General features: G+C 36.1%; 1 protein-coding gene across 4 annotated transcripts in view; it reads right to left on the minus strand.

Moving 5' to 3' along the window:
- Positions 1 to 25800, minus strand: part of EXOC6 (exocyst complex component 6) — a gene marked incomplete at its 5' end in the record, with an annotated part of 206896 nt that overhangs the window by 107758 nt on the left and 73338 nt on the right. For 3 of the 4 annotated variants that reach the window (XM_081236720.1, XM_081236718.1, XM_081236717.1), the window contains 6 exons: positions 2001 to 2106; positions 6066 to 6163; positions 11336 to 11407; positions 12902 to 13022; positions 13146 to 13192; positions 24282 to 24365. In XM_081236720.1, coding sequence (XP_081092846.1) covers positions 2001 to 2106; positions 6066 to 6163; positions 11336 to 11407; positions 12902 to 13022; positions 13146 to 13192; positions 24282 to 24365 — 528 coding nt within the window. The remainder of the gene's footprint in view (positions 1 to 2000; positions 2107 to 6065; positions 6164 to 11335; positions 11408 to 12901; positions 13023 to 13145; positions 13193 to 24281; positions 24366 to 25800) is intronic. The other variant, XM_081236719.1, reaches the window with a different exon arrangement.

A 25800-nucleotide genomic window follows, 5' to 3' on the forward strand; every position in this document is an offset into this window, starting at 1 on the left:
TCACTAAGGCATGCAGGCTCTTCATTGCAGCGTGCGGGCTTCTCTCTAGTTGTGGTGTGCAGGTTTTCTCCTCTCTAGTTGTGGTGCACAGGCTCCAGGGTGCATGGGCTCTGTAGCTGTGGCGCGTGTGTTCCAGAGCACGCAGCTCTAGTTGTGGTGCACGAGCTCAGTAGTTGTGGCATGCAGGCTTAGTTGCCCCGTGGCATGTGGGATCTTAGTTCCCTGACCAGGGATCGAACCCTCATCCCCTGCATTATAAGGCGGATTCTTTACCACTGGACCACCAGGGAAGTCCTGGCAGGCAGATTCTTAACCACTGCACCACGAGGGAAGGCCCTCGTAATATTTCTTGACAGGGAAACTTTGATTGGGGTTTCAAAAATACAGAACTAGAGGGCTTCCCTGGTGGCGCAGTGGTTGAGAGTCCACCTGCCGATGCAGGGGACGCGGGTTCATGCCCCGGTCTGGGAAGATCCCACATGCCGCAGAGCGGCTGGGCCCGTGAGCCATGGCCGCTGAGCCTGCGCGTCCGGAGCCTGTGCTCTGCAACGGGAGAGGCCACAACAGTGAGAAGCCCGCGTACCGCAAACAAAACAAAACAAAAAAATACAGAACTAGAATAATTATTCTGGTCTTTTGTGTGTATTAGAATACAATTAGGTATATGCAATGGCAGTGTTAGCTATAATCTAAAAGCTATGCATTAAAATACTTGGTCCTGTATTTAGTGACTATTACACGTAATATGCTTAGTTTATGTATATACAAATGTAACATAAAAATTTACAGTCACAATTCACACAACTCATTCAGAATTCACTCTTGTTCATTATTAAGGGATAAAAATGTAGAAAAGGACTAAATTATAAAGTGTTGAAAAAATAATAAAAAAGATTAAGGGAAAAAAATCAAAAATGAAGAGAATGAGAAAGGTTATAATAACAGGAAATATGACATCCTTTTCTCGTAAGATCTAATTCTACTCAGGGATACTGGATTGGTACAAGCGTGTGTGTTTCTGTGTGCACGCACGCATATGGGCAATCAGGTGTATTTCCAGAATACTCTACATGCTGGTCTATTTCCTTTCTCTAGCCTATCTTTTGTTCAGACATCTTGACTCCAGAAATAGACATTCTTACTTCAGAAAAAAATCTACAGGTGGCTATTGCCTTCATACACCTCTTATTTAACCAAGATAAACTTTTTTTTAAAATAAATTTATTTATTTTATTTTTGGCTGCGTTTGGTCTTCGTTCCTGCATGCAGGCTTTCTCTACTTGCGGTAAGCAGGGGTTACTCTTCGTTGCGGTGCGTGGGCTTCTCATCGCGGTGGCTTCTCTTGTTGCAGAGCACAGGCTCCAGGTGCGTGGGCTTCAGTAGTTGTGGCGCATGGGCTCAGTAGTTGTGGATCGTGGGCTCTAGAGCCCAGGCTCAGTAGTTTTGGTGCATGGGCTTAGTTGCTCCTCAGCATGTGGGACCTTCCCAGACCAGGGATCAAACCCGTGTCCCCTGCATTGGCAAGTGGATTCTTAACCACTGCGCCACCAGGGAAGTCCCCAAGATAAACATTTTATACAAATATATTTTTAGAAAAAAAGCCACAAAATAAGATCTTCCACAGTGATGGAAATTTCAAAGAAATTCTCTCTTTCCTTACAATATTATCTTATTCCTATAATCTACTCAACATTTAGTATATCTAATTTGGAATCCACCCAATGATAGTAACACCTGCCCTGGGAATCCACCTAATATTTGGGACAAGGGCTCCTAGTAGCCCCAGGAAAGTCCTTTCTTAACCTCACCAAAATAGTAGTAGTAGTAGTAACATAATCTTTAAAAGTTAACAAAACATAATTAATTTTCTCAAATAACACAACAATAACAACAAAAGCCTCAAAAGAAGCTATTCTCACACTATCAGGTTAATATAATGTAGCAATAAATATGATTAATTTATTTTTAAGAAAATTCTTGAATTAAGAACTAGCTTGTACCTTTTCAAGGTCTGGATCTTGAAAGGGAAATTTACTGATGACTGTTTTATATTCTTCTTCATTAACAATAGGGATGGGACTATAATTATCTTCTTCAAAAATGTCCCTGTTAAGAAAGAAGACAGAATTGAAATTTAATATTAGAAAACATATCAATAGAGTGCTATAGGACAATACTTTTAAAAAACCCCAACAATTACAAAATCATTTTTTGTGTGTCAGTTAAAGTTCTAAACAGGAAAACAGTGCCTAATCACTCAGAATTCTGAAATTCAATAGCAAATAAGTCTGTCCCTCAAAATTAATGTGCAATCTCTTCTTTCCATTTGATATAGTCTGAACAAACTCATTACAACTAAAAATGAGGTGAAGAGTATCCCAGTCACATTTCTTGATAGGAACAGCTCTCAAGTTGTATGTTTTTTGTCTTCTCTTTCCAACTAGACCATAAGCTCCTTGAAGATAAAAACAATGTCTTCCATTTGTTTGTCTCTCATAATGTTGTACTTAGAAAAGGACCTTTTATACTTAGTAAGGTAGACACATTTACTACTCACCAAATAGGCAAAGTCATATGACTAGTTTTAGCCACTGGACTGTGAATACAAGTTACATGTGTTGCTTTAAGTCTAAAGCATTTATGAACTAACTGTGTGACCCTTAGTCCCACAGTGATAGGGGAGACCACCATGTTGAGAAAGTAGAATTACAGATGTCAAAAGCTCAAATCTTGGACTACTAGACGCACTATGGACTTCTGTGCAAGTGAGAAATAAAATGCCAGTGTTCATCCAATGAGATTTGGGGCATTTTTGTTACCGTAGCATAACTCATCCTGTCCTAATATACCTGCTGTCCAATCAACTTCCTTTTAATCAATAATTCAGTTTGATTTTTATTTACTGAGCACCTATTATGTGCTAGTCTGGGCTAACTCTGATGAAAACTCCCTACCCTCATGAAAATAAAAGCAAGATCCCTGTTCTCAAACCTAACAGGAGAGATAGATATGCAAACAAATTATAATGTTTATAATGATGTGTTATACGTACAATAAAAGAGGTGCAAATTTCAGAAATAGGACAAAGGAGGAAGTGATAAACTTTATCAGGGTAGGTGGGGGACATCTCATGAAAAGTTTTACAGAGAAGCTACGGGCTCTGTAGGGTCTTCAAAGATGAAAAGAAACACTTCTAATGAGATTATGGGAGAACAGCATTTCAGAAAGATGTAACATAACATGCAAAAACATAAGCGGAGAAAAAGTGTAAGTGTGGGGAGGGGTTGAGTAAAACCACAAGTAGTGCAGTACTACTGGAGTATAAAGTATTCAAGGGACATGGTTTAAAATGAGCCTGGGCAGATGGACAAACTGAGGCATGCAGATCTTATCCTGTAGGCAGTGGAATACCATAGTAGGTTTTAGGCAGAGGAATGTCATAGGAAGACTTTCACACAGTGGAGGAAAAACTAGGAAAAGGACAATAATGAACAGAGAGATGCCAGTTAGAAAGACTGAATAATCCAAATAAGAAGTGATGAGAATTTGAATTAAAGCTGTATTTGTGTAGGAAGAGAGGAAGTGGCAGAAACAAGAGTTTTTAAGAAGTAAAATATATGGGATTTAGAAACTAAATGAGGATTATGAGGGAAAGTATTATATATTCCTGATGAATCCGTGGTTTCTGGACAGGGCAAATGGACAAATGATGTATACCTCACCTCATCAGAGACATTTGCTGAGGTAAGGAACATAAGAGAAGGATATGGTTTGGACAGTGGATGATGGATATCTAATTGATAAATGGCTCTGGCATCTTAATGAGAGGCTGGAAATAAAGTCATATGCTTGTAAATCACTGAGGTGCACAAGGTAGTTAAAATACGACTCTGTTTGGAGCTAGGCAATCAAGAATATAAATAAAACACTAGTGCTGTCAATATAGGTGGAGGGAACCACACATTGATGAAGTATGACAGTAGTCAGATCATAAATTCTATCATGGACGTCGTCAAGTTTTAATTATTCAGTACTGATAACTTACGTTTTCCCCATTTAACTGTTAGGTTGTCAATTGACTACCGGTACAGTCTTTGAAGATACAGATCAAGGACAAAAAGTGCTTAAAATCTGCTACTTCTTAAAAATCTAAGCAAAAAGCATGACAGTCCTGAAAGTAGAAGTCAAAATATATTTGGTAATTACAATTGACATGCTATCATTTGCTCTCATCCATGATGATAATGGAGGATAATGTTAATCCTATCTCTTTTTGAAGGAACCCATTAGCTTTTCAGAGAGAAAACAATACCTCACAGTTTCCCCAATCTTGAGGAACAATCTCACTACTAGAAGTCTTAAGATAGATAAGAGAGAATAGCTGGTTCAATACAAATCTATCAGCAACTGTAAAAACTTAAACAGTCTTCTGAGAAGGGTAAGTTAATAGCAGAAATCCTATAAGTAAAGATTTTTATATACAAATATATATAAATAAAGATATCATATTATATCACATTAGATCATGGCATATATATTATATATTACCATCCCTATCAATAAGCACTACCTCTATTTCTAAAATACTAAATATCAAAAATTGTCAATATTTATACATGACTCATCTAAGACTGTCAATTATTCATTTGGGACAACATCCTGACAAGATCACTCCTATGGAATGTTAATACAAAAAGCTTAAATAAGGATTGATTTAGTTCATCTTAATAGAAGTGTATAACCTTGTAAACCACTTCGGTATTTTAAAAGATTTCTATCACAGTATTCAGAAGGTCAGCCCTCCATAGGTTTTGAAAACTGATGGGGTAAATGCCAAGCTAGTGTTAAATCATTTAACATATTTTCTATTTTAATAACATCAACTATTATTGCCACAGTGTTTCTATCATATTTTGGCTAACCTAGATGTAAGCTCTCAAGATTGACTTTTTGTTGAAACAAAGAAAAAAAGAAAGGAAGGAAGGGAGAAAGGCAGAAAGGGAGAGAGAAAAGTTTTTAGAATTTAAAAAGGAGGGAGTTGATATTTCTTTTCATGGCAACACAAAATTATATAGTTATTAAAATACTTTGTGCCCTGAAGGCAAGTGGTTAAGGCAAAAATAATTGTCCTAATTAGATACTTTAAGATTTTTAATTTAACAATTATGTTGTTTGTAAAAATAGCACTTTCCCCAAAGAAAATTTATAAGCCATACATTTTTGTCTCTAGTACTAAATACCACTGAATATTTACAGCCTCATATCTAATCATTTACTGGGGCAAAAAACTACAGAGATTAGGACTGAAAGTAGAACAATTAAAAATTGATTATAAGTGGTACAGCCACTGTGAAAAGCAGTATGGAGGTTCTTCAAAATATTTAACATATATTAACCATACAATCCAGCAATTCCACTTCTGGGTATATGCCCAAAAGAACTGAAAACAGGGACCCAAACAGATAACTGTTCGCCAAGGTTCACAGAGGCATCATCCACAATTGCTACAAGGTAAAAACAACCCAAATATCTGTAAGTGGATGAATGGATAAATAAAATGTGATATACATAATGAAATATTATTTAGCCTTAAAAAGGAATCAAATTTTGACACATGCTACAATATGGATGAAGCTTGAAGACATTATGCTAAGTGAAATAATCCAGACACAAAAAAAACAGACAAATGCAGACACAAAAACTGAACATTGTATGATTCTACTTATATGAAGTACCTAGAGTAGTTGAATTCATAGAGACAAAGCAGAATGGTGATTGCCAGGGACTAGAAGAAGAGAATGGGGGTTACTGTTTAACTGGTACAGAGTTTCAGCTTAGGAAGATAAAAAAGTTCTGGAGATGGATAGTGGTGATGGTTGCAACAATGTGAATATACTTAATGCCACTGAACTGTACATTCATAAAAGGTTAAAATGGTTAAGTTATATATATTTTACCACAATAAAAAATATTATAAGCATTTTTTATTGCTAAATGCACAAACCAATTACTTTAGCATTTGACAAACTTTTTCATTACATTAAGGCACCATGGCTTAGACTAACCTGAAAACTCCAGCCCATTTTTTAAGCAGTGTTTCATTGTATTGATCTCTTATTTCAAATAAAAGGTCAAAAAGTCGGTTCACTGGAAAACCATAACCCTAAAACACACACAAAAAAGCAGATAAACCAGTAAAATAAATAAAGATACTCATTTTTAAAAGTTCAGAATACTAGAGAACTGTTTGAAGTGATCACTGTATCATATTGTATGCCATCCTAACAGTATGAAAAAAAGATATCCTTTCGACTTTCTACTAAGTTGTACTAGGTAAAAAGGAGTCTAGAAAGAGTTTTATGAACTGGAATAATTTTTTTATTTCTTCTCTCTCTTTTTTGTCTGGATTACACTGTTAACCTTAAAAAGTATTAGAACTCAGAATTGGAGAAAAAGTTCAAGATTAGCGATCTATACATCTTGGGAAGTTGTCTCTAAATAAGACACAAGAAGAAAAGAGAATACATTCTGTCTGAAACATGATGGTTTCCTTTTGCACCTTCAATTTAACACTGACTTTGTTGTACAGAGAAAAGTTATCAAATGTAACACTCCAAAACTTTATTCCTTTGCAAGTCCAAATCCATTTGAAATGCTACCCATATCAGGACCAAACACTTCCTGCTTGCCTCAAAGTTGTCCCTATTCCCCTTCAAGGCTTACTTCTTCATCTTTGGTCTTGATCCTATCTCCTCCTGCAGGAACTGCTCCATGCATTATCTACTCACTCTGCTGTGTCTTTAACTTCCACTAGCTCCTTTCTCTTCACTAAATAAACATGCTAAATTGCCTCCCACCTTTTTTTTTTTTTTTTTTTTTTTTTTTCTTTTTGCGGTATGCGGTATGCGGGCCTCTCACTGCTGTGGCCTCTCCCGTTGCGGAGCACAGGCTCCGGACGCGCAGGCCCAGCGGCCATGGCTCACGGGCCCAGCCGCTCCGCGGCACATGGGATCCTCCCAGACCGGGGCACGAACCCGCATCCCCTGCATCGGCAGGCGGACTCTCAACCACTGCGCCACCAGGGAGGCCCGCCTCCCACCTTTAAACCAAGAACTAAAGAAAACAAAGAAGCCTTCCCTCAGTTTCCTGTGTCACTCCTTACATAGCCAAACCTACTACAATCTAACTCTCACTCCTATTCCTTTATTGAAACTGCTCTTAGCAATGTCACAGAGAATCTCCTGAATATAAAATTGCACGATCTCTCACTCCATCTTACCTCTGTTTCTTGAAACTCTTCTGTTTTGAATTCTATAACACCACTCTCTCTCCTTGTTCTCCTTTTATCTATGAGTAATCCTTCTGGATTCCTTTTTTCTTCTATCTCTATCCTTCAATCTTTTCTTCTAGCTCTCTAGGGCAATTTCAAGTTGTTTGACTTCAAACACTACTTTCTCTGATTATTCTCAATCTGTATCTCTAGCTAGACCTCTATAAATTCTAAATATTTAATTCCAACAGCAATTAGACATCTCTAGTCAGTCTGCCAACAGGCACATTAAAGTTAACTTATCTCTTCCCTTTCAGACTAAACCACGTGTTCTTCCTATTTCCTATCCCTGTTAATAGTTCTATCATCAATCCAATTTATCAGGAAAGAAACGTGAAAGTCATCTAAATGCCCTCAAGACAAACACACCTAATCAGTCATCAAATTCTTTTGATTTTACCTCCTTTACAAATCTCATTCAAACCTATCATTCTTCTCTATCATTTACTACCTTTCTTTCTTCCAGAAATCTTCCCAGTATCACTGTTTTACTTCAGGTCCTTAACATCTCTTGCCTAGACCACTGACTGTAAGAGCTTCCTAAACTGAAATTCCAACCATCTGTCTCTTTCAACTCAATCTATTGCCCAACTCTTAAAATTATCATCTGAAAGTGCACATCTGATCATGCCATTCCCCTATAGAAAGCTTACTAAAGCCTCACAAGACATGCCACAATCTGGCTCAAACTACCTTATCAGTTTCATTACCACTCTCTGCCCTTCTCTGCTTACACTCAAACACTACAGTTTTTTGTTTTTGTTTTTGTTTTTTTTTGGGGGGTACGCGGGCCTCTCACTGTTGTGGCAGGCTCAGAGGCCATGGCTCACGGGCCCAGCCGCTCCACGGCATGTGGGATCCTCCCGGACCGAGGCACGAACCCGTGTCCCCTGCATCGGCAGGCGGACTCTCAACCACTGCGCCACCAGGGAAGCCCACACTACAGTTTTTAACACCATTAAGCTGCTCAGCCAGTCTCATGCTCACCATACCATACCTCTACCTGTAACTGACACATGCTATTTTGTCTGCCATTAATGCCTCTTCCTTCATATCTACTTGCTAAACTCACATTTCCTTCAAAATCCAGCTCACATTTCAACTTTCTGTGTAGCCTTTCCCAAATCCTGGAATCAAAGTTATCATTCTATCTTCTATGAGCCCAAAGCTATTTAATATATTACTAAATTAGTATGTCTTATTATACATCTTATTTGTTTACAACTGAAGTGTGAGTTTCTTGAAGCCAACAATCTTTATGTCCCTACCGTTCTACTGATTTTTATATCTATCACTGTATATATCATCTAGCTGTTAGCACACAGGGGGTGCTCAAAAATATGTTAATGAATGAATCAATAAATGCTTGCTTTTTATTTGCTTAATAGGCAGTAAGCAGAACTATGAACATGCTGTTTTTTATTTTTAATTTATTGTTTAGTCAGCTTTGTTTTAAATGATGAAATAATTACATTTTTAAAAGAAAAAAATTCCTTAAGTTGGCAAAGTGCCAATTTTAAAAGCTAAATATTGTGCAATATTCTTTAATTAGTTAAAGGTTAATTAGAAAAGACCCTCCTCAGGATTCCCCTGGCGGTCCAGTGGTAAGAATCCACCTTCCAATTCAGGGGATGCGGGTTCGATCCCTGATCGGGGAACTAAGATCCCACATGCCACAGGGCAACTAAGCATGCACGCTCTGGAGCCTGCGTGCCACAACTACAGAGCCCACATGCAACAACTACTGAGCCCGCATGCCACAACTAGAGAGCCCACGTGCTGCAACTACTGAGCCCACATGTTCTGGAGCCCGTACACCACAACTAGAGAGCCCCCATGCCACAACTAGAGAGCCCTCGTGCTGCAACTACTGAGCCTGCATGTCACAACTAGACAGAAGCCTGCACACTGCAACGAAAGATCCTGCATGCCGCAACAAAGATCCCACGTGCCGCAACTAAGGCCAGACACAGCCAAATAAATAAATAAATAAATAAATAAATAAATATTTTTTAAAAAAAGAAAAGACCTTCCTCAATTCTTCAATTATTAAGTATAACTTGAAAAGCCAGTATTTATTAATTCAGTATGAGATTTACCTAATAATCAGCCTGTCAGTATTCAGTGAAATGAAAATACTGCAGGATTTCTGAATAAGTAAGAAGAACTGGTTTGTTTTCCTTAACTTTATTTCAAAGCAGTAGGATGAGAAAGGTATATTTACAAGGGTTTATGCACCCATCACTGTTGCTTTTCTAATGCTTCTATTATTTGAATGTTGTCTATTACTCCTTGATTCTCTGCAGAGTTCCTTGGAAACACATCAAATACTCAATCTACAACTGAATCTACAGTTGTACACAAAGTGCCAACTCAAGAACAGCTTGTATGGTTTTTAAAAAAGAGGTAAGGAGCTTGCACCAGAATATATATCAGTGCTGATACTGATATCAAGGAAGTCTTGTTACCAAAAAAAAAAAAAAAAAAAAGAAAAGCCAACTGAGCTAAATTTTGTACTTAGTGACATAGTTGATTTACATTCTGATAAAAGTTTCTTTTCATTATGGATCCATAACAAACGATTTGTAGACCTGTGATCCCTGGACCATATTTTGAGTAGCAATGCTTTAAGTCATTAAGGATAGCAAACCTCCCTCAAGTTACTTAGACGTAGGCCCCAGATATTAAGGAAGTCTTTAATAAAACTTCCTAAGTTTTCTTACAGAGAAATCAGTATTACAGGTACATTAGTCACAAAATTTATGAAAGCAAAAATCCCCAAATTATTTTGGTATTATAGTATAAGCCATACAAACTAATAAAGATGTAAGGCAATAAAATAATTTACTAAGGAGCTTGTGGTATCTTCTCCTTAGGTTTAAGAATAAAATAGACAACTATTATTCTAGGATGGAAAGACTCCTGTGATAAAGCCAACAATTTAGCATTTCCCAAAGCATTTTTTATGAAGCTCTAGATCTAAAAGATTCTCTAAGGGGAAAAAAGATTTACGTGTCAAATATGTTGGGAAAATGCTGCATAATCACCTTCCTTTTGGAAACGTATGGTGTAAATTTGCTCTGAGATAGGCTTTTAGTGGAAAAATCTGTTTTACTTCACTCAGCATTTTCTAAACATTTTTGACCACAGAACTTTTTAAGTAACATCTATTATCACACTTTGGAAAATGCTGGTCTATATTTCACAAAAAAGTTATTCCAACCATAAAAATCCCATAAATTTAAGCATGAAAAACAAATGCAATCAATTCTTTATTATCTGTGATCAAGGAAGAGGGACAAGTTTAAAACTTTGATACTGAAAACCACCACAAAGACATTGAGTTTTAAGATAATTCAGTTTTAACCTTATTTTAAAAAGAAAAACAAAACCCAAAACGCAAAGAAGTAAAGTGATTTGCTTACAGTCACAGTACACCTGAAATTAGGAAGAAAATAAGTACACACAGTTTTCAAACTAGTATGTGTTTTCATATACAGTATCACATTTAAAACTCAAAACAATTCTGAAAACTAGTAATTAACAAACTCATTTTCACAAATGAGGATCTAAAGTTTAGAAAAGTTGTAGACATACAATTAGTCAATAGCAAAGGCTGAATATAAACTCTGGGTCTTTGTGATTCCACAGCTCATGTTCATTATCCTCATGCAGAACTTTAATCTTCTAATTTCGAGTTCAGGGTTCTTTCCACTACACCGTGTATTTTTTTTTTTAACTGCAAAAATATTGCATCTACTCTAACAGAATGACCAGTATTTTAAAAGATGGTAATATTCCCTGAGCTCTATCCAAGCTTCATAATCAGGAAGGAGGTGGTATGAAAAGTCCTGAGTAATAGGAGAATATCAACACATAAGTAAACATTTGATTACTACTAATTTACCACCATTAAGCCACAATAAAATAAATGAGTGTGGACTATGTTTTGAATAGTTTTAAGTGCTCAAATAGCCATTAATTGAATATTAGATTATCACCCACCTGCAAAGTATCTGCAAATATTACAATGAGATTCTTCAGTTCCAGAACAAGATCAGGATCAGTGCAATAAGACTGCGAGAATGAAGGGTAAGTCGGGGTGGAAACACAAACAAACAAACACACACCAGAGTCATTTGGTTAAAAACTAAGAAATAAAACTTTAAAATTTCTCCCTTAATTTGCCTGATTTACAATAAATTTGAAGTCTTGGTTATTAGATCCACAGCTGGCTTCCTCTATTCATGAAAAAATTCTTAGGGAAAGATCATAACATGACATAACTAAAGTATCTGTATTATATGAAAAGAAAATTTTCTGAAATTTGTACACACTAAACTATGGTCAAAGCAATGATGCTTATATTTCTAAAAGTCTTTAGATTTTAAGGAACTAGTTATTTCAAATTGAAAAAATGGTTTATATATAGACCATATATTTCTACTTTTCAATTATTTATTCTATTATAAAAGAGATACAATCAATATATTTCTCTAATATAAGAAATGACAATTTAAGTATTTTCTTAGTAATGCACCAAAGAAAAATAATTAATTTCAAAGGGATAGTGAAATTCATTCTTGTCCCCTTAATAGCATGTAATAAGATTTTAAATATGATATGTTGCATTTAATATATTATGATTTCATACGTGATGCCATGGAATTAATAGGAAGCACACTATCATATTACATATTCATAGCTGGCCTGAATATAAACCATGATAAAATGTATTGTTCTTTATTATAATATGTTAGAAAAAGTTGTAGTTCATTGGACAAATACTGTATCCAGAATCTATGTCCCTGATAAATAAAAATATAATGTATTTATAATCTAAATATCACTTAAACTAATAATCTTCCTGCAAAATACTTTCAATCTCTATTCTCAATAATAAAATTTTAAATAATAGATTATAAAATTTTAAGTTTGGGGAAATTTCACTGAAGGTAAACTCCCAAAATTGTCTTAAAAAAAAGTCCACACTAAGAAATTATTAATTTCAATAGTCTTTATAACACATATTTTCATTTCCACAAAAGGCATATTATAAAAATATTTTATCATTTTACCTTCATTCATAAAAATAATTCTCACTACTTAAAGGGTCATTATTCTAAATGAGTTCAAATTCTGAGAACTGCATATTTTTAAGAAATTTATAACTGTATTACTGCAAACAAATTATAAACATCGAAGAACAAGTTCTACTGAGTTTTAATGGTGGAGTTTACTTTGGAAACAAAGAATCTGGACTGATAATTAAAAACCCTTTCTTCATGGTGCTTTTCAGTGATCTAATGAAGAGGTCAGTTGAGACTAATGAGACCAGCTTAATGCTTCATCTTCTATAATGCTGGACTAAAAGTGTCTTCAGAAGCCCCACTCAGTTGCAATATTACCAGACAAACAAAGGCCTGTCATTACTGCTTCCAAAGCTGAGCAATTACCAAAAAAAAAAAAAGCAGAACTAATGGAGGTATAGTTTTCTTCTGACATTATGCATTTCAGAAGTTCTTGAAGTAACTGAATTAAAAATTTAGTAACATAAATTGTCTGACTTACTGAATGAGCTCTAAGGACAGCAATTATCTTTGAGAGGGCCATGTTCCAAAGTTCATCAGTGTATGCCCGGGTTACTAATCCTTGGGTCACATGTAAAATGTGATCTTCCACCACAAAGAACCTAAGAACAGTAATTACCAAAATAACATGAGTTAAAAAAAAATTAAAACCTAAATAGGAGATCATTAGTTCTGACACATAACACAATATCAAAATAATACTTATTGCCATATTAGATACATACCCTACGATTTGAGTGAAATATCTTCTATAGCCATCAACTGTTTCATGCTTTAAATGAAAAATAAAAATCAATTTAAAACAATAAATATCAGTAACATAAAAGTTAGTTCCAAATCAGTGCAACATTTATTAACAAATATTTATTGAGAGTCTACTACATGCTGCATACATTTTTAAGGCACCAGGGATACACTGGTAAATAACAAAAAGTCCTTACCCCTCATGGAACTTGCATTCGAAAGGAAATAAACAATAAGCAAATTAAAAAGTCAATATGATTTCAGAACCTCCTTCTCAGCAGGCTAGTTCAAGCTACCATTATCTCTCACTTGGACAATTAGATCATTCTCCTACCTAATCTTCCAAGCTTTCAGGCTTGATCCCTACAGTCTATTCTCCAGATAGCTGCCAGAATGATAGTTTTCAAACAGTAATCAAATAATTCTATCATTTGCTAAAAATCCTCCAATGACTTTTCATCTGATTCATAATACAAGTCAAATTCCTTTAAAATGGTCTATGATTTCCTATTGTTTATAATTTTAACAAAAGGTATACAGGAAAATATTTGATCATTTGAATTTCATAAAAGTTTATTACATGAAATATAACAATTAAGTTCAAATATTATATTTTATATATTTCATAAAAGTGATCAAAAATTTCAAACATCTGGATTTTTTCAGGGAGGGGACTGTTATTACTTTTTGAATTAAAAATACTATGATCAGAGAATATAGTCTCTATGACACAAATGTTTGATATTTCTTGATACTTGCTTTATAACACAGTATGTAGTCACATTTTAGGCTCCATGTGTACTTAAAAAAATGTTTCTACAGGTGCTGAAACAGAATTCGTTTTGTTTTGTTTTTTTTTTGGCTGCACTGTTGACTTTTGGGATCTTAGTTCCCCGACCAGGGACTGAACCCAGGCCCATCGCAGTGAAAGTGCTGAGTGATAACCACTGGACCCTCAGGGAATTCCCAAACAGAATTCTATACAGTTTATTAGATAAGCCTATTAAGCATGTTCTGTATTCTTATTAATATTCTGTCTACTGGCTGATAAGATACTGAAGCATCCACTATGCTTATGGATGTTTTTATTTATCCTTTAAGTTGTGGCAATTTTGCTTTAAATATTTTGAGTCAATGTTATCAAGTACTTATAGATTTAAATTACCATTTTTATCACCTCTAAGACAAAAATTTCTTTTATCATTCTAGCTTTTTAAAATTATATTTAAGTAGAGAAGCAAGAAGAACAGCAGCAAGAAGAATGACAGAAGCAAGAAGACAGCAGAAGCAAGAAGAACTACAATCCTGCAGCCTGTGGAACAAAAACCACATTCACAGAAAGACAAACAAGATGAAAAGGCAGAGGGCTAATGTACCAGATGAAGGAACAAGATAAAACCCCAAAAAACAACTAAATGAAGTGGAGATAGGCAACCTTCCAGAAAAAGAATTCAGAATAATGATAGTGAAGATGATCCAGGACCTCGGAGAAAGAATGGAGGCAAAGATCGAGAAGATGCAAGAAATGTTTAACAAAGACCCAGAAGAATTAAAGAACAAACAAACAGAGATGAACAATACAGTAACTGAAATGAAAAATACACTAGAAGGAATCAATAGCAGAATAACTGAGGCAGAAGAACGGATAAGTGACCTGGAAGACAGAATGGTGGAATTTGCTGCCGCAGAACAGAATAAAGAAAAAAGAATGAAAAGAAATGAAGACAGCCTAAGAGACCTCTGGGACAACATTAAACACAACTACATCCACATTATAGGGGTCCCAGAAGGAGAAGAGAGAGAGAGAGGACCCGAGAAACTATTTGAAGAGATTATAGTCGAAAACTTCCCTAACATGGGAAAGGAAATAGCCACCCAAGTCCAGGAAGCACAGACAGTCCCATACAGGATAAACCCAAGGAGAAACATGCCGAGACACTTAATAATCAAACTGGCAAAAATTAAAGACAAAGAAAAATTATTGAAAGCAGCAAGGGAAAAACAACAAATAACATACAAGGGAACTCCCATAAGGTTAACAGCTGATTTCTCAGCAGAAACTCTACAAGCCAGAAGGGACTGGCACGATATAGTTAAAGTGATGAAAGGGAAGTGCCTACAACCAAGATTACTCTACCCGGCAAGGATCTCATTCAGATTCGATGGAGAAATCAAAAGCTTTACAGACAAGCTAAAGCTAAGAGAATTCAGCACCACCAAACCAGCTCTACAATAAATGCTAAAGGAACTTCTCTAAGTGGGAAACATAAGAGAAGAAAATGACCTACGAAAACAAACCCAAAACAATTAAGAAAATGGCAATAGGAACATACATATCGATAATTACCTTAAATGTGAATGGATTAAATGCTCCAACCAAAAGAAAAAGGCTCACTGAATGGATACAAAAACAAGACCCATATATATGCTATCTACAAGAGACCTACTTCAGACCTAGGGACACATACAGACTGAAAGTGAGGGGATGGAAAAAGATATTCCATGCAAATGGAAATCAAAAGAAAGCTGGAGTAGTAATACTCATATCAGACAAAATAGACTTTAAAATAAAGAATGTTACAAGAGACAAGGAAGGAGGCTACTTAATGATCAAGGGATCAATCCAAGAAGAAGATATAACAATTATAAATATATATGCACCCAACATAGGAGCACCTCAATAAATAAGGCAACTGCTAACAGCTATAAAAGAGGAAATTGACAGTAACACAATAATAGTGGGGGACTTTAACACCTCACTTACACCAATGGACAGATCATCCAAAATGAAAATAAATAAGGAAACAGAAGCTTTAAATGACACAACAGATCAGATAGATTTAATTGATATTTATAGGACATTCCATCCAAAAACAGCAGATTACACTTTCTTCTCAAGTATGCACAGAACATCCTCCAGGATAGATCACATCTTGGGTCAAAAATCAAGCCTCAGTAAATTTAAGAAAATTGAAATCATATCAAGCATCTTTTCTGACCACAACGCTATGAGATTAGAAATCAATTACAGGGGAAAAAAACGTAAAAAACACAAAAACATGGAGGCTAAACAATATGTTACTAAATAACCAAGAGATCACTGAAGAAATCAAAGAGGAAATCAAAAAATACCTAAAGACAAATGACAATGAAAACACGATGATCCAAAACCTATGGGATGCAGCAAAAGCAGTTCTAAGAGGGAAGTTTATGGCTATACAAGCCTACCTCAAGAAACAAGAAAAATCTCAAATAAACAATCTAACCTTACACCTAAAGGAACTAGGGAAAGAAGAACAAACAAAACCCAAAGTTAGCAGAAGGAAAGAAATCATAAAGATCAGAGCAGAAATAAATGCAATAGAAACAAAGAAAACAATAGCAAAGATCAATAAAACCAAAAGCTGGTTCTTTGAGAAGATAAACAAAATTGATAAACCATCAGCCAGACTCATCAAGAAAAAGAGGGAGAGGACTCAAATCAATAAAATTAGAAATGAAAAAGGAGAAGTTACAACAGACACTGCAGAAATACAAAGCATCCTAAGAGACTATTACAGGCAACTCCACGCCAATAAAATGGACAACCTGGAAGAAATGGACAAATTCTTAGAAAGGTATAACCTTCCAAGACTAAACCAGGAAGAAATAGAAAATATGAACAGACCAATCACATGTAATGAAATTGAAACTGTGATTAAAAATCTTCCAACAAACAAAAGTCCAGGACCAGATGGCTTCACAGGTGAATTCTCTCAAACATTTAGAGAAGAGCTAACACCCATCCTTCTCAAACTCTTCCAAAAATTGCAGAGGAAGGAACACTCCCAAATTCATTCTATGAGGCCACCATCACCCTGATACCAAAACCAGACAAAGATACTACAAAAAAATAAAATTAAAGACCAATATCACTGATGAATATAGATGCAAAAATCCTCAACAAAATACTAGCAAACAGAATCCAACAACACATTAAAAGGATCATATACCATGACCAAGTGGGATTTATCCCAGGGATGCAAGGATTCTTCAATATATGCAAATCAATCAATGTGATACACCATATTAACAAATTGAGGAATAAAAACCATATGGTCATCTCAATATATGCAGAAAAAGCTTTTGACAAACTTTAACACCTATTTATAATAAAAACTCTCCAGAAAGTGGGCATAGAGGGAACCTACCTCAACATAATAAAGGCCATATATGACAAACCCACAGCAAACATCACTCTCAATGGTGAAAAGCTGAAAACATTTCCTCTAAGGAACAAGACAAGGATGTCCATTCTCACCACTATTATTCAACATAGTTTTGGAAGTCCTAGCCACGGCAATCAGAGAAGAAAAAGAAATAAGAGGAATACAAATTGGAAAAGAAGAAGTAAAACTGTCACTGTTTGCAGATGACATGATACTATACATAGAGAATCCTAAAGATGCCCCCAGAAAACTACTAGAGCTAATCAATGAATTTGGTAAAGTTGGAGGATACAAAATCAATGCACAGAAATCTCTTGCATTCCTATACACTAATGAAGAAAAATCTGAAAGAGAAATTAAGGAAACACTCCCATTTACCACTGCAACAAAAAGAATAAAATACCTAGGAATATAACTACCTGGGGAGACAAAAGACCTGTATGCAGAAAACTATAAGACACTGATGAAAGAAATTAAAGATGATACCAACAGATGAAGAGATATACCATGTTCTTGGATTGGAAGAATCAATATTGTGAAAATGACTATACTACCCAAAGCAATCTACAAATTCAATGCAATCCCTACCAAATTACCAATGGCAGTTTTTACAGAACTAGAACAAAAAAATCTTAAAATTTATATGGAGACACAAAAGACCCCAAACAGCCAAAGCAGTGTTGAGGGAAAAAAACGGAGCTGGAGGAATCAGACTCCCTGACTTCAGACTATACTACAAAGCTACAATAATCAAGACAATATGGTACTGGCACAAAAACAGAAATATAGATCAATGGAACAAGATAAAAAGCCCAGAGATAAACCCATGCACCTATGGTCAACTAATCTATGACAAAGGAGGCAAGGATATACAATGGAGAAAAGACAGTCTCTTCAATAAGTGGTGCTGAGAAAACTGGACAGCTACATGTAAAATAATGAAATTAGAACACTTCCTAACACCATACAGAAAAATAAACTCAAAATAGATTAGAGATCTAAATGTAAGTCCAGACACTGTAAAACTCTTAGAGGAAAACATAGGAAGAACAATCTTTGACATAAATCACAGCAAGATCTCTTTTGATCCACCTCCTAGAGTAATGGAAATAAGAACAAAAATAAACAAATGGGACCTAATGAAACTTAAAAGCTTTTGCAAAGCAAAGGAAACCATAAACAAGATGAAAAGACAACCCTTAGAATGGGAGAGAATATTTGCAAACGAATCAACGGACAAAGGATTAATCTCCAAAATAAATAAGCAGCTCATGCAGCTCAATATTAAAAAAACAAACAACCCAATCCAAAAATGGGCAGAAGACCTAAATAGACATTTCTCCAAAGAAGACATACAGATGGCCAAGAAGCACATGAAAAGCTGCTCCACATCACTAATTATTAGAGAAATGCAAATCAAAACTACAATGAGGTATCACCTCACACCAGTTAGAATGGGCATCATCAGAAAATCTACAAACAACAAATGCTGGAGAGGGTGTGGAGAAAAGGGAACCCTCTTGCACTGTTGGTGGGAATGTAAATTCATACAGCCACTATGGAGAACAGTATGGAAGCTCCTTAAATAACTAAAAATAGAATTACCATATGATCCAGCAATCCCACTCCTGGGCATATACCCAGAGAAAACCATAACTGAAAAAGACATATGCACCCCAATGTTCATTGCTGCACTACTTACAGTAGCCAGTTCATGGAAGCAACCTAAATGCCCACTGACAGACAAATGGATAAAGAAGATGTGGTACATATATACAATGGAATATTATTCAGCCATTAAAGGGAATGAAATTGGGTCATTCGTAGAGACATGGATGGATCTAGAGACTGTCATACAGAGTGAAGTAAGTCAGAAAAAGAAATATCATATATTAACACATATATGTGGAACCTAGAAAAACGGTACAGATGAACGGGTTTGCAGGGCAGAAATTGAGACACAGATGTAGAGAAAAAATAAAAATTATATTTAAGTATATACTGTTTCTATTCTTTTAGTGGTTACAGAAATTACACTATGCATACTTAAGTAATCAAACTCCAAAATTAATCAATAATTTTACTCTTTTCTGGACAATTCCAAAACTGTAGAACAGTTTCACTTCATTAACTTCCATCTCACACTAATGTTTACGTTTTTGTTACTGTGCATTTCAACTCTATCTTGTTTTAACGTCCATAATATTTTATTAATATTATTTTCTATAGTCAACACAGATTTGTCCACATATTTACACTTTCCTTGCTATTCATTCCTTCTAACATCTCATATCTTCCATTTGGCATCACTTTCCTTTTGACTGCAGTATATCCTTTCTTTAGTAAGGGTGTCTTGGTAACAAACTCTCCTCTTCTTTGCCTGAAAATGTCTATCTTTGCCCTTGTTCTGCTGAATATAGAATCCCAGGTAGACAGTTATTTCCCTTCAGCACTGAAAATATTCCACTGTCTTGTTTATTTGAAAATAATCTCTTCTCTCTGGGTATTTTTGAGGTCTTCTCTTTATCTTTGTTTTTAAAGTCAAATTTACTGAGGTATAATTTACATAAAGCAAAATTAAAACCCTTTTTACATACAGAGTCCGATGAGTTTTGATGAACATAGACATCTGTGTCACCACAACCAAAATCAAGATATAGAATATTTCTGGGCTTCCCTGGTGGTGCAGTGGTTGAGAGTCTGCCTGCTGATGCGGGGGACACGGGTTTGTGCCCCGGTCCGGGAAGATCCCACGTGCCACGGAGTGGCTGGGCCCGTGAGCCATGGCTGCTGAGCCTGCGCCTCCGGAGGCTGTGCTCCGCAATGGGAGAGGCCACGGCAGTGAGAGGCCCGTGTACCGCCAAAAAAAAAAAAAAAAAAAAAAAGATATAGAATATTTCCATCTCAAAAAAAGTTCCCTTTATGCCCCTCTACAGTGGATCACTCTGCCCAACCCTGGCCCGTTGTCACAGATCCCATTCTATCCCATAGTTTTGCCTTTTCAAAAATGTCATATAACACAAATCGTATTATACATAACTTTGTTGTATCTGAATTTTTTCACCTAGAATAATGCTGTTAAGATTTATCCATGTCACTGAATGTATCAGTTCCTCTTCTACTGCTGAGTACTATTCCATTATGACGAGGTACAACAATTTTTTTTTTTTTTTTTTTTTTTTTTCCCAGTACACAGCCCTCTCACTGTTGTGGCCTCTCCCATTGCGGAGCACAGGCTCTGGATGTGCAGGCTCAGTGGCCATGGCTCACGGGCCTAGCCGCTCCACAGCATGTGGGATCTTCCCGGACTGGGGCACGAACCCGTGTCCCCTGCATCGGCAGGTGGACTCTCAACCACTGCACCACCAGGGAAGCCCGAGGTACGACAATTTGTTTATCTATTCACTAGCTCACAGATATTTGAGATGTTTCTAGTTTCTGGCATTTATGAATAGAGCTACTATAAACATTCACATATGAGCCACTATGTGGATAAATTTTCATCTCTCACGGGTAAAAACCTAGGAGTGGAATTGCTGGGTCATATGGCAAGTGTATGCTTAACATTATAACAAACTGTCAAACTATTTTCCAAAGTGGCAGTACAATATTTATACCTATCAGAAGTTTATGAGAGTTCTAGCTGCCCCAAATCCTCACCAGCACTTGCTATTATCAATCTTTTTAATTTTAGCCATTCTAGTAGGTATGTAGAGGTATCTCATTGTGGTTTTAATTTGCATTTCCCTGATGAAAAATGATATTTAACATCTTTTCATGTGCTTATTTGCCATCTGTGTATCTTTGGTAAAATGTCTATTTGAATCTTTTTAGTCTGTCTTTAGTTAGTTATACAAGTTCTTTATATATTCTGGATACAAGCCTTTTATTAGACATGAGTTTTGCAAATGTTCTCTCCATCTATGTCTTGTCTTTTCATTTTCTTGACACTGCCTTTTGAAGAGTAGAAGTTTTCCATTTTGATGTTCAATCTATCAATTTCTCTCTTTATGGTTCATGCTTTATGTATCTCACCTAAGAAAATACTGCCTAACCCAAAGTCACAAAGATTTTAACCTTTGTTTTTTCCAAAAGTTTTACAATTTTAGCTCTTATATTTGGGTCCATGATCCATTTCTTGAAATGTTGAATGAGGTAAGCATCAACATTCATTTTTTTGCAAATGGATAATTTCATTCTCTTGTAGTAAAAAGACACACTTTGTACAATTTCAAGTTTTTTAATATTTACTGACATTTATTTTATTACCCAGAATATCTATCTTGGTAAAACTTCCAGGTACACTTGGAAAAGCACGTGTGTTCTGCTGTTTTGGGTGAATTATTCAATAAATGTCAATTAGTTCACTTAGCTCATAATGTTTTTCAGGTCTTCTATTTTCTCTTTACCTTTGGTGTTCTACATTTTCATTTTAAGTTCTCTAAAAGTGTACTTCTTTTTATTTAACCTACTTGGATTCCTTGGACTTGACTCTGTAGGTTTCTGTTTCTCATCTGTCTTAGTAAGTTCTCAGGTATTACCTCAAATATTCCTCTGTTCCTCTTGTTCTATCCTCTCTTTCTAAAACTGCAACTAAATATGTTACACCTCTCTGTATCTCCTCTATCTTTCTTCTATATTTTTATTCTTTTTTTTTTGGTTTTTTTTTTGGTTTTTCTTGGTACGCGGGCCTCTCGCTGTTGTGGCCTTTCCCGTTGCGGAACACAGCCTCCGGACGCGCAGGCTCAGCGGCCATGGCTCACAGGTTCAGCCGCTCCACAGCATGTGGGATCTTCCCGGACCGGGGCACAAACCCATGTCCCCTGCAACAGCAGGCGGGCTCTCAACCACTGCGCCACCAGGGAAGCCCCTATATTTTTATTCTTTTGTCTCTCTATGATGTAGTCTAGAAATTTCTTCAGATCAACTAAGAGAATTCATCAACCTGTTCACGAAATTTTTCATGTTGGCTAATATATCTTTTTTTTTTTTGGCAGTACGCGGGCCTCTCACTGTTGTGGCCTCTCCCGTTGTGGAGCACAGGCTCCAGATGCGCAGGCTCAGTGGCCATGGCTCACAGGCCCAGCCGCTGCATGGCATGTGGGATCTTCCCAGACCGGGGCACGAACCCATGTCCCCTGCATTGGCAGGCAGACTCTCAACCACTGCGCCACCAGGGAAGCCCTGGCTAATATACCTTTAATTACTAGGTATTCTACTTGATTTTTTCCCACATTTTTTTGGTAATTCCTTTAGAGTTTCTTGTTGCCTAATGATATCAGCAAGCTTGCCTTTTATTTCTTTAAATATAATAGTGTTATTTTATATTCTATGCCTAATAACTCAAATATTGAAAGTCTTTTACAATTTATTTCTGTTGTCAATATTTCTAATGATTCTCACTTGTTTGATAACTAATTCTGAGTATGAGCTGCTAACTTTCCTTGAAACCTCAACTATGGATATCCTTTGATTTGGTATGAAGGTTTGGGGAAGAACTGCATTTGCTTCTACTAGGCACCTGGAGACAATATCAAAATGGAACCACTTTAAATTTTCAGCTTGAGATTTTTTTGATTATCCAAGTAGAATGAATTTGGATTGCAAACACATTTGAGGAACTGCTTGTTATGAATTCTCAGAGATTTTTTTTTCTTTGTTTACTCAGCACCAGGATTTGGGATAGGCAATTTTCTTTAGTGTATTTGGCAAAAGGACCAGAGAGGTTTTGCTAGATGGTTTTATCTCTAGGTCATACTAATAATGGGCTATAATTCTTTGGAGTCTCAGCCTTACAAAGGAGACAGTCTCTTATCACCCACTTTGGGTGACTCTACACTTAGCCCCCTGTACCCTTATGTCCTCAAAACTTATGCTTTCCCATTCAGCACATGCCCCTAGGATAAAAGCTACATTCAGTTCTTCATTATGCCTGTCTGAATTTCTTTCCTCATTTAGGTTTTCCTGTTTTGTTTTTCTTATATTTAGGTGTATTGAGGTATAAGTTACATGAACAAAACTCTTTTTCATGTGCTGTTTCTATGTGTTTTCACAAATACATCTAGTCACATACCTATCACCATAACCAACATACAGAACAGTTCCATATTGACTTAGTTTTTTTTTACATTATAGATTATTTTATTTCAATTTTTCCTTATTTTTCTACAGTGAATACATCACAATTTTATAACCAAAAAAATACATATATGCTTGAGAATGACTAATAAAAATCCCACAAACATAGCCCTTTCAGATTACTTATTTAGTCTTTGCCAGGACTATACTTTCCTACCTGATCCTCAGTACATTTTAAAAGAATTTAAGATTTTAAAAAATGTTTTATCCAGCATCTTTAGTTGTTTTTTCAGTAGAACAATTAATCAAGATACACAGTCTAGGGCTTCCCTGGTGGCGCAGTGGTTGAGAGCCTGCCTGCCGATGCAGGGGACACAGGTTCGTGCCCCAGTCCAGGAAGATCCCACATGCTGTGGAGCGGCTGGGCCTGTGAGCCATGGCTGCTGAGCCTGCGCGTCCGGAGCCTGTGCTCCGCAACAGGAGAGGCCACAACAGTGAGAGGCCCGTGTACTGCAAAAAAAAAAAAGATACACAGTCTACCAGATTGTCAGAAACTAATTATCACTCCCTGACATTTAATATATTTACTTATTTATCTTTTTATTTATTCATTGTCATATTTATTCACTTACAGTCTATCTTCCCTAATAGAATGTAAGTTCATGAGAGAAGACACTTAGCCATTTTGTTCACTGCTGTAACCTCCACACCTAAACCAATTATTGGAAATGGTAGGTATTCAATAAATGTTTGTAGTTGAATGCATGCCTTGAAGAAATTAAAGAGGATAAAAACTTCAACATAACCAATTCGAAATTTTCACATACTTACCATATTTGACTGGGGTTGCAATACCAGTCTTGCCTGTTTCTTTCTTTGTTTTCGGTAATAATTTTCAAATGTTTCCTCATCACCCTAAAATAAAATCAGAAGACTAATGAAAAACACACATACACAAACACAGTGCTAAATGGCTAACTTTACCCCGTAAGAGTCATTTTTCAGTTTTTAACAACTGAATTTAAATGCGGAATGGTATTTCATATTGAATACCAAGAACAAGTTTTGGCATTATGGTTCATAGATAGTAACCTTGTTTGGTATCATGACAATTAAGAAGACTAAAGGTAAGTTCAAATAATTTGACTGTTCCCCGACTTGTCACTTAGCCTTTATACATTTTTGACTGAAGAAAGAAAATATCGCTGTCAGTGAGGGAAACTAAGAAAATCAGTTGGAAGCCTCAACTTCTGAACATGTTGTACAAGAACTAAGCAAATCTGACCACGGGACAAAATATACTATTTCTAACATGGTTTACTATTAATCTGCACAGGAAGAGAAAGGGAGGAACCCTTTGTGTATACTGTCCCTTGATTAAAGAAGACTTCTCCTTTATTTGGCACCTTGGAAGTTTTTACACATCAAGACAATGCACAATGGTACCATCAGGTATCAGTGAAGGATATGTTTTTCTTTTATCAAGTAAGTGTGGTAGCCTCCAAGACACCCCCCAAAGATCCCTTGTGTAGTCTCCTCCCACATTGTACCAAGGTAGGTCTATGGGACCAATAGGATGCAGCAGAAGTAAAAGTATGTCACTTCTGAATTAAGTTATAAAAGGCATCATGGTTTTCATTTGGTCTCTCTCAGATCACTCACTTCTGGGGAAAGCCAGTTGCCACATCATGAAGACTATCAGGCAGACTTGCAGACAGCCCATGCGGCAAGAAACTGAGACCTGCCAACAGCCACATCTGTTACACAGGTATAAAGGTACAGTCTTTCCCAGAGGACTTAGTGCCTGTTGACATAAACTCCCAGATAAAGATATATAAAGTGTCTGTATTAAAAACTGAGTGTTGTGTGAAAGAGTCAAGTCAATTACTAAATGCAGCAAATCTTTATGAAATATCAGGTAAAACGGAAGGCACTGGGGTAAGAACAACAAACAACACTCATGGTCTCTTGCGGATCATACACATATAGAACAGGAATAACACAAAGTAACAGAAGTGCCTACTGGAACTCACTGTAGCACGGTGCCACATAAGACAGAAAAATTGAGCACTATCAAAGCAAAAAATCATTCTTCTACACCAAACTCAAAAACTTATAGAACACCCAATTCGAAAGGAGTTGTGAAAGAATAAAACTTCATGTGATTAGACAAAAGGAAGCCTAGTTTTCAATGTTACTACAGATAGCAGTGTGATCGTGATGGAACCTAACCTCTGTTTGCCTCAGGTACGAATGCAGTTAAATGTATATACTACTACCTCACATTGAAAAGAATCTATGAAGTTAAGGTAGTTTATACTCACACACATTGAAAGAACTATTTTATCAG

Source organism: Mesoplodon bidens, assembly GCF_964165515.1.
Source record: "Mesoplodon bidens genome assembly, chromosome: 1".
NCBI classification, from domain to species: Eukaryota; Metazoa; Chordata; class Mammalia; order Artiodactyla; family Ziphiidae; genus Mesoplodon; species Mesoplodon bidens.